Source organism: Rhinolophus sinicus, linkage group LG09 (genome assembly GCF_036562045.2).
Source record: "Rhinolophus sinicus isolate RSC01 linkage group LG09, ASM3656204v1, whole genome shotgun sequence".
In the NCBI taxonomy this organism is placed as follows: domain Eukaryota; kingdom Metazoa; phylum Chordata; class Mammalia; order Chiroptera; family Rhinolophidae; genus Rhinolophus; species Rhinolophus sinicus.
In genome coordinates, this window is record NC_133758.1 from 108,305,580 (window position 1) to 108,326,086 (window position 20,507).

The window sequence follows — 20,507 nt, forward strand, 5'->3', positions numbered from 1 at the left end:
CTGTGCTTTGCTCCTTGCAAGTTCCACTGAAGCAATGTCCTCTAAGACACAAAAAGGGACTCCGCAAACTTCACTTCCCAATAGTGACCTATGGGTAAGTGTTGCCGGAATGGAGCGTCCCCGAGAGGCTTCATTCAGTCCTTTCCCGTCCATTAGAGCAGGGTTTTCAAGTGTGGTCCCTGGAATAACATCATCAATCAGCATTACCCGGAACTTGTTAGAAAGGCCGATTCTGGGGCCCTACCTGCCTTAGTCTGTTTGGGCTGCTATCACAGAATACCACAGACTGGGTATCTTATACACAACACAGTTCTGGAGGCTGGACGTCCCAAACGAAGGCGCTGGCTGATTCAGTGGTGAGTCCGTATCCTGGTTCACAGAGGGCATCTTGGAGCTATAACCATACCTGGTAGGTGGGGCGAGGGAGCTTTCTCTCACCTTTTTCTAAGGGCACTAATGCCCTTCATGAGGGATCCACCCTCATGATCTAATCACCTCCCAAATGTCCCACGCCCTAACATGTAATCCACCTTAGGGGTTAGGATTTCAACATATAAATTTGAGGGGACACACAAATATTGAAACCACAGCACCATCTGAGGCCAGTTGACTCCGAAACCTCTGTTGTAGGACCACAGTACATTTGAGAGCCACCGGACTGGAACACTTCATTCCCAAAGATGTCACAGAACGAAGGTGTCAGCGTGTAAAGAAATTAATTATACAGGCAAGAACTAAGCTCAACTGTCTTCCTTCCAGGCAGACACACAAATAAAGCTGATGCGTGTATCAAGCAAAAACACGGAGCTGTAATTTAGGAAACACCATGAGACTGAACTGTGGTTGCATGCGTGAGAAAAAGATTTCAGCAAGTCTGGAATTATCCCCAAAGCGTGGCTTTAAAGAATGTGTCCCTTGATGTAATGGATAAAATAATGTAAGTGGGCAAGGCCATAAACAGAGTATGGGTGACCCCAATCACTACACCAGCACCACTGGAGAGGGCTAAGTAGCCTCGTCGCCCCACTGTTACATCTCTTCCCATCACTCAGGACGGCAATCTGCCAGACCAGCCACGGTCACATGACTACACACAGGCTGAACATGTTCACAGTCCAGGCGGAAATGAAAATAACAATCCCAAACCACTTTCCATATCTTTCATGATCATTTTTATTTAACATACATAGTACATGTAAACAACTGGCATAAAATTCATAAAAATACAATACTCCTATGTATTATCACTTTACTCCTGAAACATCCGTTCATTTCCTCCTTAATATCTTTGTCTTATTTTAACACGACAACTTTTCTGCTAAGCATGTCTAGAGACTTGTCTTTTTATAGAAATACTGCCCCAACTTTGTTTTCCATGTCATAGCAATAGCTGTTTTTATCGCCTCCTGGCCCATCCTTACCTTCCTCACATAAAAGCAAAAATATTTTTAAATGCATGAAATACTGCGCTGTAATACTGCTTTGTCATGTATATCAAACGTACTACTACACTATGTTGCCATAAAAGAGATTTATGATCTACAGCACCGGCTGCTACCAGTTGTGACCCAGACTGAGTGTGCAGCTTAGCTCACGGCCCTGTTCTGAACTGTCTGGCCTACAATAGAATCACAGCTTGCTGGTGGAGTTCCATTCATAAATACTGCTACAAAAGGATGCTTCTCAAGTCAAGTAGTCAACAAACTTGACTACTTTTACCCTTTCCCAACAGTATTTTAATGTTTTTGCCCGTACAGAATTTCCAGTCATTACATGTGAACTTATTAGGAAGGAAATGATCAGAAGGTGAGAAGAACAGAGACTAACTCTAAAAGTACCATTTTTTTAAAAACAGTTAACTGCTGAACGTACGAAACAGCCATATTTGGGTGAGAAACAGTTGTAGACAGAGCGGAGCAGACTTCCCTCTTCCCGCCCCGGCGACGCTCATCTACCTGGGCTACTTCCCTATTTTCTGAAACAGGCAAAAGCCAAAGAAATAAAAGTCACTCAGCAAGCGGAAAAAGAGGGGGCAGACACCTGAAGACACTGATGGAACTCCGGGGCTGGCAGGAGGCTCCCCGGACATGCGGGCTGCGGGCGGGGAGGCCAGGGGCCGCACACTCCTGAGCCGAGGCTGGGTCTGCAGCTGTCTGCTCTGAGCGAGCTGGTGCCTGCTCCAGACCAGGCCTGTCCTTAGGCTCTGGAGAGAAGGCAGAAAGAGGACAGCTCTTCAGTGGCTCCCAGGAGTGGGCACCGGAAACCATCCCTGAGGACTCGGCTCTTAAGGACAATCCACAGTGAGGTTAATCTGCCTGTGGTTAATAAAGAAAACACTGTATAATTAAAGGTGTAGTCTGCCAGAGTCACGGCTGGCTTAGAATTGAACATCTTAGAGCCATTTTTCAGAACTAAAAGGATTCACTGTTTTGAAGAATCTCATTTCACACAAATTAACTTCTAGAAAACAAAAATTCATACTAGGAATTCAAAGTAGGTTTGGAAATTTTTCAAAATAAACATAAATGGGGAGAAACATATTAAGAGGAAGGCTGAATATATTCATTCCTCATACTGAAATGATGGTTTCCGGAACCAAAATTATAAGGCTTAAGGCTTTGTCTTATTAAAGACAGGCAATTTTAAAAGTAAACTATAAAAATACCATTCGCTTATCATTTTTCACTCACTTTTTGACAGAAAAATTAGTCATGTTTTATTATATCTTAATAGTAAAATTACCACATACTACAGTCTACTGCCACCATAAGTTATATCTACAGAAATATACACTAGATTCTAATGTGAGGTTGTTCAAAATAGTTTTTCTTAAAACTACAATTATACATGAAAAAATTTTAAAGTGGTTTAAAGGTATTAAAACGTACACATTTGAATAACACTAAAAACGAGAAAAATACACAATTGCCATTAATTTTTTTTTTAACCAAGAATAAGTACTTGCTAAGGAACTAAATGAGTATACACCACTTATTCGAATATTGTGAGAGGAAGGGAGCGGGGAGAGAGAGAGGAGAGACACGCTAATACCACACGCTGATAAGTACAGGAATTTGGTCCTGACCACTAGGTGCAAGAGTTTGGAAGTGATGGGCAGGAAATGGCTCACACACAAAGGCAACAGAGAACAAAAGAACATGAAGACATGAAATTAACAGATGACTCCACATGGTAAACACCCACGTCTGCCCCATCTACACAGGGACCAGCGTGACTGAGGAGCTCACAATAGTCACTGAAATGTCCAAAAGAGGCAAAAAAAAACAGTACGGGTCATCAACAACAGTCCATGAACTGTAAAACCAGCCCCGACACAGTTCAGAGTTGACTATGTTTTCATATCATCCTTGTCATGACCCATCGTGTTTTGGATGCACATAGCTTTGCTCATTTTAGCACGAATAATTCAAGTCAAGTACAAGCACATACTCATTTGCATAGCAAATTGTAAGGGGTGCATTGAAAGAGTACCCAAATTGATAATAGTGTATTTTTACAATCAGAATGACATTCAAATTGAGCAGCTAAAACATTTTCTACTTGAAAACAGTTACCTATAAAAGTTTTTGGGATTTGAATTAAAAACAAGGCATGAGTTATTAGCAAAACATGAAAACCATTACTGATGTGGTTCTCTGTGGCAGCAGTCACTCTTCTATAACTTCTAAGACTTTGTAAACACTGTTCTGGAATACAGTGGTAAAGTGAGGCTGCGAGTCCTGCACCAAGAGGCTGCATAAGGGGGGTTTCCCGGCATTAGCGGGGTCTTCCACGTCCCAAATTTCAGGCATACTGCAACCAGGCCTAGAAAAAGGAATGCACAGCTTAAAATCCATGTACATTATATAATGGCAAAGAAAGCAGAGCACAATTTTTATATTCCTGCCCTCATTTCATTTTCTTCTGTTTAATTTAACTTGGTTTTTCAAAAATCTTATCCTAGTTATTTCTATTTATGTAAGCTGCCATAAATCCTCTTTAGAACAAGTTGAACGCAGCAAAGATGACGCTAAAGAAAGACACTGACTTACAAAAGAGGTGAATTCAGGTGGTGGGATAAAAGAGATCTCGGCTAAATGCTGCCTCAGCTAGTTGCCAAGAATGTGGTGGTGGATGGTTGACTCAGTCTCACTCTCCATGTTCGTAAAATGGGACATACCCATGACATAGCTGCATTCCAAGGATTAAGAGAGAGACTGGATCTAGCATTGTGCCCCGTACATAGTAAGAGGTAATATATTAATTTTTAAAATTATAATTGGCAAATATACTTAGTTCATACTTATGCAACTTCCCATTAATTGTATGCCAGAATGAGTCAATTTAAAGAAAATCCAGTAGTGTTAAGTTTACATCTTAACTAAATGCATAATTAAATCTTAAAAATAATATATATATTTTATTATGTGATATTTGCCCAAATAAGTTCTTCAAGATAACTGTAACATTTACTTTAAATCTAGAACGGTTTTACAAATGTAACTGTTGGCTTTTGCTAGGGTTCACAATTTCTTGCTTTCTTCTTTTTTTTGGACTTTTGTTATATTGAAGATTTTTATATTAGTATACTCCAAAATGTTAGTCTTTTCTTTTAGGGCTTATGATTTTTATGTCTCGTTCAAAGAATCCTTCCCATCACAATTCATCAAAATATGCATTGTGTATTCTCCTGTGAAAGTTTTAGAGTTTTGCTTTTCACAGTTAGAACTATAACTCATCTGGAATTAATCTTTCAGTATGGTGTGAGGTAGAGATTTAATTTAAATTTTTTCCACATAGATAGCCCAACAGCTCTAGGTCCATTTATTATTTATTATTATTTATCAAATCCATCCTTACCTCCACTAAGCAATAGGTGATATGTGACTTTCAAATCTATATTGACTATTTTATAATCTGATGTAGTGACAGATTCAGCCAAGAATGAAAACTGGATGGAAGAACTCTCTGGTGAAATGTTGCTGAGAAAGCGGATAAACAAATGGCCTCTAAGTATCACTCTATCAACTTCTTATTCATTATAAAGTAAATCTGTCTTCTTATAATGGAGACTTGGGGGACATATTTGAATTGACTGATTCAAATTTGCCATCACTAATAACAGAACAAGAGAAGTGTACCTCCAGAAGTGACGTAACAGAAACTACACAGCACCCCCCATGTAGTATTCTTGCCCAAGTTTGTCAAACTGCATCTAACCACGAGGAATGAATTAGGTAAATCCACTCCTGAGACATTCTCACAGGACAACTGGCCTGGACGCCTCCAAAATATCGGTAAAAACAAAACAGGGGAAAGGGAGTTCGCAATTTCTTATTTGTTTTTTGGGAAATTTTAAAAAATTGAAAAATGTAAGGAAAAACTATAGAGAATTGACAACTGCTTATGTTTTATCATAGTTGCCTCGCTTTTCTTTTTTCACAAGACAAAGAACCATTCCCAGCAAGTCCCTTTTATTCCCAATGGCAATTCCCCTCCCTGCTTTCCACCCAGAGGCAAGCAGCAGGGCAGGAAGGCACACGCCTTCTCCATTTAAGTAACATGTTTAAAGGTAACTAATCATCCAAAAAGTGTCAAAATACAGGCCTAACAAAATAACAAGGTGAACGACATCGTCCCCTCCAGTGCCATATCTCAGAGGTGACTTGTGTGAACAACCCAGCATACATTCTGCTAGACTGTATGTTCAGACACACACGCATACAAATATAGGCACAGACATGCTCATATACACAAATGCTCTGGGTTGCTTTTACAAAAATGAGATTATTCTGGGTCTCCTCACTTAACAATAAATGTGGCCATTTTTCCATCTCAGTACACACAGACCTACTTTATTCTTTTTAATTGTTGTTAGTACGCCTATGTATTACTTAACCACTCTTTTATGGGTGGATATTTTCATTGTTTCCCATTTTACCATTATAAAACAAGGCTTACATAAACATGTCTGCGCCTACGCGTATATCGTTCTGCAAGCTGAACTTCTAAAAGTAGCTCTATTGCTATGTCAAAAGACTACACAATTTTCACTCTGCCTCTGTCAAATTATCTCCCAAAAAGGTTTTCCCAATGAGTGTTCCCATGAAGAGTATTCAGTGCACATTTTTTGCACACCCTGGCAAGCACCAGATTCTACTGACATTGAACACATATGATAACACTGGGCTTGGGTTTCCTACTTTTTAATTTTCTCACACATGCCAAGGCCAAACTGTTACTACACTGTTGGCCAATGGCAGTAGAAAGTGAAATATACAGGAAATAGAAAATGTCCCAGCTCCTGGGTTCAGTGCTTTCAGGAATAAAAGAGAGGGCGAAGCCGCCTCTGCGAGCTCTGTCTGCCTAAGTGTAACATCCTCTAACCCTTCTCTGAGTTTCCTAAAGTTTCCCCAGACCAGCCAACCACATCTTTACACAGCATTAGTGAAAACCTGAATCATTTTCTTCTGAATTCATGTATTTTAATTTTATGTCAACTCTATTATTGGGATTAATGAAAAAGAAAGCCGAGAACTGAGAATAAAAGAGTAGTTAATTAAAAACTCATCTACAACTTGCATTGGAGTGTATTTTCGTACTTGTATTTGAATACAGGGTGTTGAGTGTTTAAGGAATAATCAAGCTACACAATTAAGACCCTTGTAAATGAGATCACACAAATACAGTGCTCAGCAACATGCCGGGCACAGTTTAAGCATAAGATAAATACTAGTCCGTCTTCCATTTCTTCTCCTATGTGGGTCCCTCACTGGCTCCCCTGCTCTGACATATTTTTCAAAATGCCATGCAAGGGTCCAGGAAAAAAATGGAAGAATCGTGAACCAAGGCTCATCATTAGCTTGGGGGAAAAGGTCATGAAACATCACTCTTCTTCTCCAGCTGTGTCAGGCTGGCAAACCTGAACGGGAAGCGAGGGCCCAGGCAACAAAGCAGATCTCGATGCTGCTGGAAATCTGTCAAGAAACCCAGTTCTTCCGATGGCAACTATCAGCCCACCATTCATTTATTACAATGTCCTTCTAAATTGTTATGAGAGATGCTTATGACTTCTTTGTCCTAAATTTATGCAGCAAAGTTAATTGAAGGTGAGTATATGAATTTCATATATATTCCTATGTTCAGAGGACTTCCAGCATTTTCTAAATTATGACTCTAAGAACAATAACATATCTATAGCTCTTGATTAAATTCAAGTCACTTGGGACATGTTCACAGAAAACCAATCAACAATGAACAATTGTTTGAGTTTCCTTGTGGGCACTGCTGATACTGTGTCACAGAACTGTTTTCACTCCTGAGTCAATATTTAATATTTTGTATCAACTCTCTTGTGTACCATTGAAGTACATTGTGAATGAGTATGATTAAGCCATAGACATAGCAATCTCCTGAAGGCTTCTGTTTAAAGACTAGTGAGGATTTTTAAAATAGCATTCCATAAAATATCTTGATTTCTGATGAAAATGCTGATGTCTGTGCTCCTTGTGGAGCAAATGCTTTGATATTTTAATAGCAAGCTACTGTCATCTGCCATCTAGTCACCCAGACCCAACATTTCTAAATAGTCAACTTCAGAGCTCACATTAGCTTTTAAGATCTTACTCTTGTTGCCACACTCTGCTTAGTGAACTTCTCTGTGGAAGTAGATACTTTTTAAAACCAGAAACCCAAGAGAACATGGGTCAGAGTGAAGTTAATTATTTTCCCACCCAAATAAGATGTGAAACAGCAAGAAGGAAGTTTCACTCTAAGTGGCCACTGTGAGGGTCCCGTCCACCACAGGACACTGTGTGGCTGGTGCAGGCATGTGGTTCTGGACAAATGAGGCTTTGACCCTCAGCAGCCCGACGTACTTCATTACAATGAGACGCTCTGTTACTTGGTCTCAGACTCCACAAGTCTTTTGAAAGAAAATACATCCACCTTGAAATAAAAGATCTTGAAAACATCACAGGCATATATGAATACTTTGGGAAATTACCAATCAGTGCCAATATCATACCTGTAAGTGTACACGGTGTACACATGGAAATCACTACAAAAGAAACAGATATTTATAACGACTAGAAAAGAAAAAAACTCCAAATGACTATCTAAAAATGTTTTTTTCCACTTACACTTTGCTAAATGTTACATACATCCCACACATACGATTAGTAACGCACTTGCCATGACACTGAGTGAACTTTTCATGTTCCACGAAGTGAAATATCAACTGTGTTGAATACTCACTTGGATCTTCTTACACACCATGACTCTTCTAGGATGTAATAATTCACTTGTAACTTTATCAGTTCTCGCTTCACTTCCTCTGCTGCTTTTCGACTATACATGGAGTACACTATTTTCGTTCTGGCTCTTTAAAGAAAAATAATTGGGTGGAAGGATGTCAAGATTAGAAGGACGCAACCAAGAAGGCACTGAATGGGGCTGGAGGAAGACGACACAGAAGATTCCCCAGAGTTCTGCTAGGGGGCACAGGGAGGTCAAAAGAAAAAGGCAGAAGTGGCACAGTGACAGTGGTTCTGGGGGAAGAGATTCCGTTACATGCAGCCCTTCACTTCCACACTTAAGTCTGGTTCTGAGCTTGTTTTTGTTTTAAATTCTTTACCACTGTATCACAAATAAGAGTAAGGTCCTGTGTGGGGACGGGATGAGCTACACAAACACAACCACAGGACCACGGTAAAGCTGCACTGGCTCCAACTTTTGATACTGACAGTAATTGGCATTAAATGGCTCTCCATTTTAGTCTGAGATTTTTTAAAAGCTGAATTTACTCAATATAATTGTGCTGGAAATTAGCTTGCCGAAATTGATTTTTTAATGAAAAAGCTTTTTATTTATAAAATGTATGTCCCACGGTTAGCCAAAAGACTATATTAATAGGATTCACCCAGTTACTTAGGAAATTTGTAAGTTGACCTACACTAGAAATTGCATGAAAATTAAGTCTATTTCCTTTTCAAAGAGAATACATTTAACGTGTTTATGAAAAAAATAGTAAAAAACAAAAAACAAGATCATTCTAGCAGGGTAATTTGTGAAAAACAGAATAAAACCTTCTTTGAATGCTATTCCATTTCAACTGATTCCTGAGAATTCAAGAACAATGGCCCACACGCAGCCTTAATAAAACCCAAAGGCTAATGCATTTTTGGGGGAATGTGAGGGTGGTGGTAACTACCAGGGCCCTGCAGCTTGTGGAGCCCTGGAAACCTGTACAAAACCGATACGTGGGGTTTCTTTCTGCTGCCTGGTAGAGAAGATGACCCCAAGGGTGGTAGTTTTACTGCCCCATGGAGCCTTATCAGTTTTGTGTCTAATTTAGCATCTTATTTCAACATTCCACCCTAACTATAAATCCCAATTCACCATATCCTTTTTGAAACATGTCTCATATTTTGCTGGTTCTCGCACTCACTATTTAGAGGAAAAGTTTGTTTCCAGCAACGTGAGAATTGTGTACTAACCTCAAACCTGCATCTTCGTAATGCGGATGATTCACAATGGGCCGCAGTGCGGACAGTTTGACACTTGCCATCGTGGGCATGGCGCCCGCAAACACCGCGTCTGCAAAGCAGGAAGCGAGGGCTCAGGAAGACACTCGGTGAGCATTACACGGGGTCTCCTCCTCGTCAATTCAATTACTTCCCAGTGAAAAGCTGAGACCCAGAGAGGTTTGTAACTTAAAGATCTAGTGGCAGAACCAGAATGAAGTCTGATGGCTGACAATGTAGTAAGCAGTCAGCAACCAAGCTTGGGTAACTGTTTTCCTTGGAAAATAGAGCCTCATGGTTTCACCAATGAGAATCTCTGGGTTTTGGTTTTTTCTTTTGTAAGATTTTGGAAATCTTTCCTGATTCTAGGAATGAAGCATCAAATTCACTTAAGAAAGTTTCATAGCACCAAGGAATTATGGAGGGTGATTTAATATCCAGTTATCTGATACATGAGTGACAACAAAATCTCCTTTTCCAAACATGAATAAATTTAAGATTCTATGGGCTTATTTCAAGACAGAATTTGAAGGACTAAGATTAAAACTTCATTAAGGAAGTAAGCATAAAAATTATTTTAAATTACGGCATGTAGAACTTTGAAAAAAATTAGAATTTGTAGAAAATAGCAAAATTAATTACTAAGAAAACACGTATAACATTGCCTTTGCAAAGCACTTAAGTAAAATTGACATCTCTCTTTTTCTGGATAATCTAGAAGCAACACTAATTAGAAAGAGTAACACCATTGAAAGTTATTTGGGCTTAGGATTTTGCAGTGGTATATAAAATTTGGGAAAAACACCACCTAAATAACATTTTTTTTTTTTACCTGGTTTGGTACTGTATTTGATCCATTCTATAAGTTCTTCTTGTGGCAAATTGCTGAATTCCCCTACAATATTCCACTGGGTTTGCAGATTTGCTGAACCTTGTATGGACATGGCTGCTAATACAGCAAGAACAACAGCGCCAGGATGCACTTTGCAAAAGAGCCGTCCGAACAGCTGAAACCAAATCCAAAACACATGGATAATTATTAATACGAAGCAGCACGTGTCCAATAACCAAACAGAGAAGAAACTGCTAGGGTCCCAGATTAATTTCCAGAAGGAAAAATTCCAGAAACAATGACATAGTAGGAATCAAAAGAATTCTACCCTTTGCCTTATACAAGTGGGACATGATTTAAGAAGCTCTCCCTTCAACTTGCTCTCTCCTACTCCAGATTCAGGGGAGGCCAGGCCTACCTACATGATTTGCCAGGCCCCGTGCAAAATGAAAATGTGGGGCTCCTTGTTCGAAAATTAGGAAGAAATCCAAAACAGCAACGGCAGAACAACACTCGGTACAGGGTCCTTCTCAGTGTGGACACCTGTGCACAGAAGTCCCACCTGTCAGGTCAGCCTGGGGCACCCACCTCCAGCAGTCACACTGCAGGTGGGATTTAGGAGGCGACGCTTCCAACCAGCCTCCTTTCCTGTCCAGGCCTGGATGAGCCAGGAACGGCGGCCTCACCCTTGAATCAGCCTCCGGAAAGCAGTGCGTCTCCAACTAATAACATTCCACCTGGGAGCCTTGAGACTGGCTCATTTTTTCCATATTCAGTGATATGGAAAAATTAATCATTACAGTGTCTCCATCACTCTCTCCTTATGATTATTTCTCTACATGTCTGTAGCGCTAGATTTGAAGCTTCTTGAGGACACATATAAAAACCTTTGCTTTTGGATTTTTCTATCTACCACTCTGCCCTCATCCCTAGGGTGGTTTAGATGCTTAGTAAATATTTGCTAAATTTAAAAGAGGAACTGCTGGTGCACCTTGGCTGGTTGATTGATGAAAAGGTGACACCGTGTAGAAGCATCAATCTATGAATACAGAGCAAGGAGGCAGTTACCCGGGAAAAACAAGCAGCACATAACCAAGATGGCTTGAGCTAAATTTAAAAAGTAAAGTCAGGGCTGTGTAAGCAAGTGTATACTCAAATAAATAAAAAATAATTTTTAAAGCTGAATACTAAAAAAGAACATATAATTTAAAAGTACTTGTAACTCGAAATCAGTTGTTAAAATTCTTTGTGATATGAATGTCAAAACAAAACAAAATTTCTACAATTAAGCTCTGCTTTCTATCAATATCTATAGTAATCATTTATGAATTCAGATTGCACTGAGTGTTTGCTGTATGTCAAGGACTCTATCAGAAGTTAGAAGAATAAAAAATGATCACTTCTGACCCTTTAGGAAAGATGAGCACAAAACTTTAACTGTAACAGTTTAAAGGACTTAGGGTAATTGAATATTATTTTAGGGTCACTCAATAACAAAGGCTGTAAAATTATTATAGCAGCTATAATGCCAATGTAAATTACCTGTCTTGAGCAGATCAAGGAAGCCATAACACACATGTGTGGTGTCAGAAAGAGTTTCAGTCTCATAATTAAAATGCCAAGCACTGTATACGCTAACAGTTGTAATGCATGATAAACCAGCTGAAAGAAAAAGAAGGCATTTTTTACTCCTATGACTTGTGAAGTTGAAGACTATATTGTTAAGACTGTGAATATACAGAAAAGGGTGCTTTTTCTTCGTAACAGCACTTTGATTTCTGAAATAAGTCCTAAAATTCACTTTCAAACTCCTGCCTTTGATTAGAGGACTAACATAAAATCACTAAGGCCTGTGGTCCTGCAGCTCTGCTCAGAGCCAAGCCTGTGGGTGATAAGCACACATTTCTGAATCTCCCTTGAGGCTCCCATGAGATCCAGGAAGGAAAGTGGTAACCAGAAGTAACTGCTGCTGAAGATCCCGGAGCTCCACCGTGGGAAGAGCCATCAAAACCAGACTGAATATGCAATACAGTAGTATTAACTATAGTTACCATGCTGTTGCTAAGAGAGTAAACCTTAAGAGTCGTCATCAGAAGAAAAAGAAAAATAATAATGTTTGTAATTAAGTTTGGTGACAGATGTTAACTAGACTTGCTGTGATGATTTCGCAATGTATACAAATTCAAATCATTATGAAACTCATATAATATGTTACATGTCAATTACACCTCAATTAAAAAAAGAGGGGAAAAAAAAAAAAAAAAAAAAACCAGGCTGAAACACCAGGGATGGGAGCTGCAAGCAGTCACATCCCTGAAGCCTGAGGCAAGGTGAGCAGAGAGGAAAGTTATTGCCAATCATGCAAAAGACAATCCACATATGCGTCTAAATGGGCTCCAGAAATAAGCTGCTGTTACACTGAGGAGGATCAGAGCAGAGCAAGTGCATTTCCTACTTGTTTTTTTTTTGTTTGTTTGTTTGTTTATTTTCCAGTTTTATTGAGAAATACTTGACATACATCACTGTATATGTTTAAAGCATACCATATGATGGTTTGATTTACATATATTGTGAAATGATTACCAGAATAGGTTTAGTTAACATCCATCTTCTCATATAGTACAATACAAAGAAAATAAAGGAAAACAATTTCTCCTTGTGATGAGAACTCATAGTATTTACTCTCTTAAGCATTTCCTACTTGTTTTAACAAATGAATGGTCACGCTTGTAGTGTTATTATAAGAATATATGCAGGCTTATTCTGTAGATGATTAGGGATGATGACCAATAACTTCAGAAACCGGAACTCAAAAGAAAAGTCCAAATACATAAAAACATTAAAATAAGGTACATTTCAGTAATGTTATGTCTTTACCTCTCCATGATCAAACTGGTGTTTTCTGAAATGAAGAAAGAAATACTATTATTGAATCATTGTTGAAGCACTTCAATTATTTGCATTTTTGTCTTACAACTTCTATAACATTCCCAGGATACATATATGTAAATCAAAGTAAGTTAAGAGTCATGACCCCAAACTGGTGCTACAATCTTTTAAGACGGTTTACTGGAACAAGCGACAATGTTGCACAGTCTTCCTATGAGACTACACAGACATTTATGAGGCCAACAAAAGGCTTGCTGGCCATATCCTGGCAAAGCAGGGGGTGAAGCGGAACTCTGAAGCCTGCAGTCCCCACCCCCTGCTTCCCATCCCGGTGGTCCCTCCGCTCCCCCCAAAACTGTAGCTGCTATGGAGACAATTCAGGAAGCCACACAGGAGGATTTTCTCAGCAGCAGCTCTGGAATGTAGACACGGCCTCAAAGTCCCACCTTTAGCTTTGCTTGGCAGTTTTAATTTCCTGAGAAAGGAAACATGCTTAGAGCCCCCCTTATCCTCCTCACGTCTCACTCTGGCCCTCCCTCCATCCATTCTCATCACTGTAGTGAGAGCAAGCTTGTGAAAACGGGAATCCAGTCATGTCACTCCCTTACTTAAAACCCTCTAACAGCTCTTTTGCAATTAGACTGAAGTCCAAAATCCTCACACATGGTGCTCCTGTTCCTAAGCTGCTCCCCACTTCTCATCCTTGAAACTCACTTTCTACCACGTGCCCTCTCAACCGCCAGGCTCCAGTCACACTAGACTAATGTTACTCTTTCAAACATCAGAGCGGCTCCTGCGACTCCCACAGGAGTGCCGCTCTCCTTGACTGCTCTACTCCATTCTATCTTCTCACAGAAAATGGTATTTTCATTTATTGGTTTATTGATTATCATCTGTCTCCCCCTACTAAATTGAACATTTTTGGAGTATGGAGTACAAATCCATCCATCCTCTCAATTTCACTGAGTACTGATGACACTGCAGATAGTAGTAAACAAGTTGGAAAAACCCTTTGTCCTCGCAGAGCTTACATATAAGTCAAAGGCGACAAAAAGCAAATAAACATGTCATATAGTGATAAGTACTGTGGAGTAAAAGATGGAGGGAGTGCTGTTTGACCCAGAAGGCATATATTCATCAGGGTCACCAGCTGAGTGACCTTGGAGCTGGGCCTGAAGGAGCTGTGAGCGGAGCCTAAGGATCCCTCTGAGCAGGGCAGAGGCAGACCATGCAAAGCGCCAGTGCAGGAAGGTCCTTGGTGGCTCACAACACAGACAGCAGGATTAGAGAGGAGAGAGCTTGGTGGAGGATAGTGGTACCATCTGGGCCCAGGAAGATCCAGAATACACTCAGAGGTCCAATTTTGTGTTCATAAAATTTAACATTCTCACTAGACACCCAAGTAGAGATGACAAACAGGAAGTCCATGTATAAATCTGGAGTTCAAGGGCAAAGTCTGGGTCAGAGGCACAAATGTGTGAGTTGATAACACACACCTTCTCTATCTTAAGCACTGATATATTTCTAAGACCTAGAACAATGCCCGGCATATAGAGCTCAATTTTTTTTTTTGAACCAATGAATAAATGATTCAATTAACTCTTAATCCAGATAGCACATGATCTTATTGGAGAATTTGGTAAAGCCAAGTCTTTATTTTGACTGATTTCAGAGCCAACATATTTTCTACTATATCATGGTGCCTCTCTCCTACTTTACCCTCAGGTCCTGAATAAAGAGGATGCTAGCATTCCCATCTGGATAATTAAAATGTACCTCCTATCCCTTCCCTTTTTATACTGGCATATGACTTTGATAATTATACAGAATGAAATATCAAAGTGCCATCCTCCTTTCAAAAAAGCTCTGATCCTACCTAAAAGGGCAACCCCCATGACGTTCAGTGGTTTTCTGTAACTATTTCTATAGTTTAATTATTCTTGAAAGGACAGCTTTGTTTCCATGAAATGTTCCACCTTTTTCTTCCAGAGCTGCATATACTACAGCTGTAACTTCATAGCCCCTTACCAGGCAATTCAGAAAAAAAAAGTCACCTCAAATAAAGAGAAATTTTGGCATCATACATCAGTCCCCAAAGGCTGCAGTTATAAACAAGGGCTCAGTTACAGCAAATTGTTTCTAAATGAGAACAAGGATTGTGTCAGAGGTACATGCAATAATTTATCACTGGTTGGTAGAAATCTGTAGGTGAGAGAATAATATATAAGGCTGTGTGTATTCAAGTCATAAAAGAAAATACAGACACATCAATTCAACAATCTCTACACCCCAAAAAATCCAAGAAAAGAATGAAAGAATTAAAATTTCCTTTACTCCATCCTTCAATCCCATGCTCTTAATTGTTATAGGTTTTATCTTTCCACATCCCTCCTATACACAAATAAACACAAAATCTTCATATTTTAAACAAAAGTGTAATCATCCTATATATTGTTTTGTAAATTTTTTTATATTCAATGATGTATGATGAAAAGATTTCCATAAACGTGGCCCAGCATTCTACTCAATGACTGGATCATAATTAAACCCTTCTTGGTGGGTCTTTTGGTTGCTTCCATTTTTCACATTACACAGAACACCCCATGAGCATCTCTGCACCATCACCCGTGCATTCCTGGGAGCACACTTAGAGGATAACATTGCATTGGTGAAGGGCTGGGTCAGCAAACAGGCCCATTTTATGTTTTGCTAGGTATGGCCAAACTGCACTCTCATCTACTTCCACCCTTGCAAGCAGTGGGTATTATTCACCTTTACAAATATGGTTAAGTACAAAGGTTTTCACTTTACCATGGGATTAGGCACTTTTCTGTGTATCTATTTGTCGTGTGTAAGTCTTCATTGATGCAATTACTATTCTTCACTATGTGCCAGGCATGGCACACATAAACACTGAATTGAACAACAAAAAAGACCCCTCCCTTCAGGAACTACAGTATTTAAGTGTAAATGGTGATAAATGCTGAGAGACATAAAGTGTGTGATGGAGGAACATAAGCAAGGAGACAAGGAATCTACTCAGAAATGATGGTCCGGAAAGGCTTCCTGGAGGAGGAAGCATTTACATAAGGATTGAAGGAGTAGCCACTCAGAGAGCAGGGCTGTGGGGAACGTGGGGCACAGTTATGGGCTTAGGGCACAACCACTGCCAAACTGCAGAGGCAGGAAACAACTTCCACGGTTCAAGGGCAGAAAGAAGGGTCACAGGACACCAGTGTGGTGGGAGAGGGAAAATGAGAACTTACTTTTCTCTCAATTGCCTGTTTGTGTCCTTCATTCATTTTTCTAATGGGCTTTTAGCATTTTTCTTATATATTTATAGCTCTGTATATGTGAGGGTCATGAATCCTTTGTCATATATTACAAATATTTCTCCCAATTTGTCTTTCTCTTTGAACAATGCTTACAGTATCGTCCCAAACCAAAGTATTTATCTGGTCAACCTTGTCAATCTCCCCTCGTAGCTCACAGGTTTTATGTCGTACTGCACAAGGCCTCTCTAACCCTAAAATTATAAAAATAATCTCCTGGTCAATTAGGGTTTCATTTTTTTCTATATTTAAATCTTTGTTCCATCTGGAATTTATTTTGTGTAAAAAGTGAGGTATGGATCCAGTTTTATACTTCCCTGCTCTTCTCTCAAGAGAGAGTCCATTGGTCCTAAAGCCAACAAAAGAATAATTTATTTTCCCTGCTAAACAGAGGCAGAAAGCTGCGCCCTGCACGTATAGATTACGTGTAGAGCTGCTGTCAGGGTGTCGCGGGTGGGACCTGAGGTACGAGAAAATGACGTGCTGAGCTCTGCACAGAGGAGAAACAATGAGGAGAGCAAAGAAGAGGGACGACAACAACAGAAAGCGTCAATTGTCGAATGCTGAGTATATGACTATGAAATTAACACATGATAAATATCGGCTTAATAAATGGACAAAGTAACAAAATCATTAATAGCATATTTACCTTATATGTGTCTGTTGTTTAGTTAAGACACCCCACATGTCACTAATAATCTGCAAATAGATTTTTAAACAATTTAGAAGAGGTGTTTCGGGAAAAGCAAAATTTTAACTAAAGCATCTTCTAAACTTACAAATTTTTACTGATATGGAGATAAGAGGTAACTCAGAAAGTAATAATTACAAAAACAAAATCTTAAATTTGCACAGTTGCACCTGATCACATCTCATACCCAACAACCCTGTCCAGGTAGACGTTATGATCCTCATTTAAGAGCCACAGGCTCCGATGAATTAAACGATCTCCCTGAAGGTGGACAGCAACGAGGAAGCACTGCTGGACCTGGAAACCCGATCTTTCGGCTTCTGGTTCACACTCAGTGAATTCCAGCACAGCCCGGTGGTCGGCAAGGCCTCTCCTTGATTCTGGACACAGGTAACTAACTGGCCCAGAGACTCAGTAGCACAGCCACCTACCATTGTGTTTTCACACTTCGCAGTCACGGAAGGTCATCTAACCTGAAATCCTATCCCCAGTATGATGTCCTCTGTGCCATGCTGACAGGTTTTCATCCAGCCCGTGGACGAACCACCCAGTCACTCGCTGCCTGACTCTACGACACGTTCCCACTCAGTCCAGTCAGTCCAGATCAGTTCTGCTCAAAAGTCCCACCTCCTGGAATTGGCCGCAACTCTCAGGAGCCGAAATGAATGTAATTTTATTTCCAAGAGGCAGGCTTTGAAATATGTGAAAATACTGATCCTCTTTCCATTGGAATCTTTCTTCCTTAAATCGAACATCCCCGCTTCTTTCACCCAATCTAATAATTTGCGCCATCTCGAGCCATCCAGGTTGCTGTCTTGTTAACGCATTCTGGATTGCCAACATCTAGGATTTTCCTGCCTGCTAGGTGCACACCCACACACAGTGTGCACGAGTGCAAAGGCAGCATCGAGCTGGCAAACAGCAGGCACTGACTCACCACACCTGACTAGGTTTGAAAAGGGCTGTGAGACTACAAAGCAGAATCCTATACAAAGCCCAATAGGGCGGGGGAGAGGAGGACCATTTCAGAGTCTGATTCTCGCTCTTCCCTTGCTTTTTCATGAACATGATATGAGACCGGTAACAGCCTCTCTGATCTTTCAATTCTGCATCTGTCAAAATGGGGATAATAATGTGTATGTGCACCTCATAAGCTTGTCAAATAACCAACTGAAATAATACATATGAGATGTTTTGGGATAGTACAAATATGTATATATAATGTAAACAATAATCACAGTACAGAAAATTCTGTAAATATATGACACTGTGTTAACACAGAAATCACTAGCTACGAATCAGAAAACTTTTAGGGTCTATCATCTATTTTTCAATAACAGATTAATCTCAGTTCAGTCTCTTAAGGCACTTGCAGTTAAGAGTTCACTGACCATTAAAAGAAAAAAGAGAGACTAACACACCTGCTCTTTGCAAAAGATTATAACTTCCCTGGCCTTAGAGTTTCATTATTAAAGCCAAGTTGGGGGTCTAACTATTTTATTGAGTTTAACAGTGCATTGTGAATATTCTATTTTTTCCTTTTGATTAATAATAAACTCGATCCAGGAGTTAGTGAACACTGCACACATGACTTAGAAGGGCGTATATTAAATATATTAGGTAAATGTTACATACAGGTTAAAAGCAAGTCAGGTATAATTTACATAGGGAAAAACAACTGTATCTGGGTCAATAAGGTCTCTTTGATCATGTCTTTCAAATATGTGACTATCAAAACTTGAGCCATCCTTTCCCTATGTCTATTTTATGTTGGCAGATAGCAGAATATTTTTAAAGCTTGTAAATGTTCATCAAAGGCTACTAGCAAGAAAAACAGAATGTGTTCCATTAAATGTATGCAAAATATTGTGTCAGATTAACACAGAGCCTCGTACATGTAACTGCCACGTAGAAAAAGGAAATGTTTTATTGTAAGAAAGAGCGCTTAAGGGACAGACGTACCTTTCTAACAATCGCAAGAAACACAACAAGAACGACTGGAAGCAGCAACGTCTTCGTGTATCTTAGTGGAGTCTGAAATTCAGAGATGTTTTGTTAGAGTAAAATGGTATTTTAAAAACACAAAATTTCATTTCAAATGATGAACCAAGTGAATTTTTAAAGTATAAATACAGAAACGTTCACCCACCTAGGGTCCAACCTGCCCACTGACTCCCGTCATAAACATGAAGTTGCATTTCCAATGGAAACAAACTTCCCCAAAAGGTTGCGTTGACAACACTAATAAATACAGTTCCGAAACCCTTGGAAGTGTAAACTGTGACAGAAGGGGCTCCTGCTCACTTTTTGCACACTGCTTTCCTAACTGGGGGGCCCAACTTAATATTCATCAAACGTTAGCGAAAAGAACTTCTTTAAATCGCATGAGCTTTTCCTATACATTTTGTGGAGGATAAAAAATCTTAATCATGATCCCATGACACACACACACACACACACACACACACACACACGAATAAAAACATTTTTACGTTTTCTTTAGTAGCTGATAAACTACAGGAAAAATTTAAATAACAAAGCTCTGTGCAATCCTAACCACCTCTCAATAACTGGAGGTCACAGTCTTAAACAATCCTGAACTGGAAATTTCTAAATTGTCACTGATTTGCTTATTACCAACACTTTCCCTTACAAAATAATCCCACATTATTAAGTCAAATAAAGTATACTTTCCCAGATATGTTTGTAAAGATAAATCTAGCTTAACCATACTAAAAATACTGGTACATTTTAATTCTACAAAGTATACAGTAAGTAGCATTTTCTGATTGTCCCTCTCATTAGCCCAATCTTTTCCATTTATTATTCTGTGTTAGACAAGTAATTTTGATTAAGTTATTACACAAAATGCATATTTCATGAGTTAGAAGTCCTATTAAAAGAGACATTTTATGTTTTTATCTTACTATTTACCTTTATAAACATTTGCATAGTACTTAATGTTTTTAAATACATATGTATATTGTAAAATTTAAATTGTCATTAAGCAACAATAATATAACTTAAACTGTTTTATTATTTTAAAAATTAGGTATTTACTAATAACAACTAACAATAAATTTAACAAAAATTGCAAGATACAGGTGTTTACCTTAAAAAAAGCAATGTGTCAAAATTGTGTTAAAAGTTTTTAACGAAATTTAACAAAAGAGTTCAAACAATTTTAATACTCCAAAAGTTTGAAAGGTATTTAAAAAACATTTCTCTTAAAAAAATCA

At 39.1% G+C, this 20,507-nt stretch overlaps 1 protein-coding gene across 2 annotated transcripts in view; it reads right to left on the minus strand.

Moving 5' to 3' along the window:
- Positions 1-1,155: 1,155 nt before the first annotated feature.
- DPY19L1 (dpy-19 like C-mannosyltransferase 1) overlaps positions 1,156-20,507 on the minus strand; it is a 73,372-nt gene continuing 54,020 nt past the window's right edge. The window contains exons 15-23 of one of the 2 annotated variants that reach the window (XM_074340990.1): positions 19,231-19,302; positions 17,227-17,276; positions 13,234-13,258; positions 11,899-12,018; positions 10,357-10,531; positions 9,498-9,597; positions 8,257-8,382; positions 3,645-3,825; positions 1,156-2,315 (exon numbers count right to left, since the gene is read on the minus strand). In XM_074340990.1, coding sequence (XP_074197091.1) covers positions 3,669-3,825; positions 8,257-8,382; positions 9,498-9,597; positions 10,357-10,531; positions 11,899-12,018; positions 13,234-13,258; positions 17,227-17,276; positions 19,231-19,302 — 825 coding nt within the window. In that variant the 3' untranslated portion in view covers positions 1,156-2,315; positions 3,645-3,668. Of the gene's footprint in view, positions 3,826-8,256; positions 8,383-9,497; positions 9,598-10,356; positions 10,532-11,898; positions 12,019-13,233; positions 13,259-17,226; positions 17,277-19,230; positions 19,303-20,507 lie in introns of both variants that reach the window. The other variant, XM_074340989.1, reaches the window with a different exon arrangement.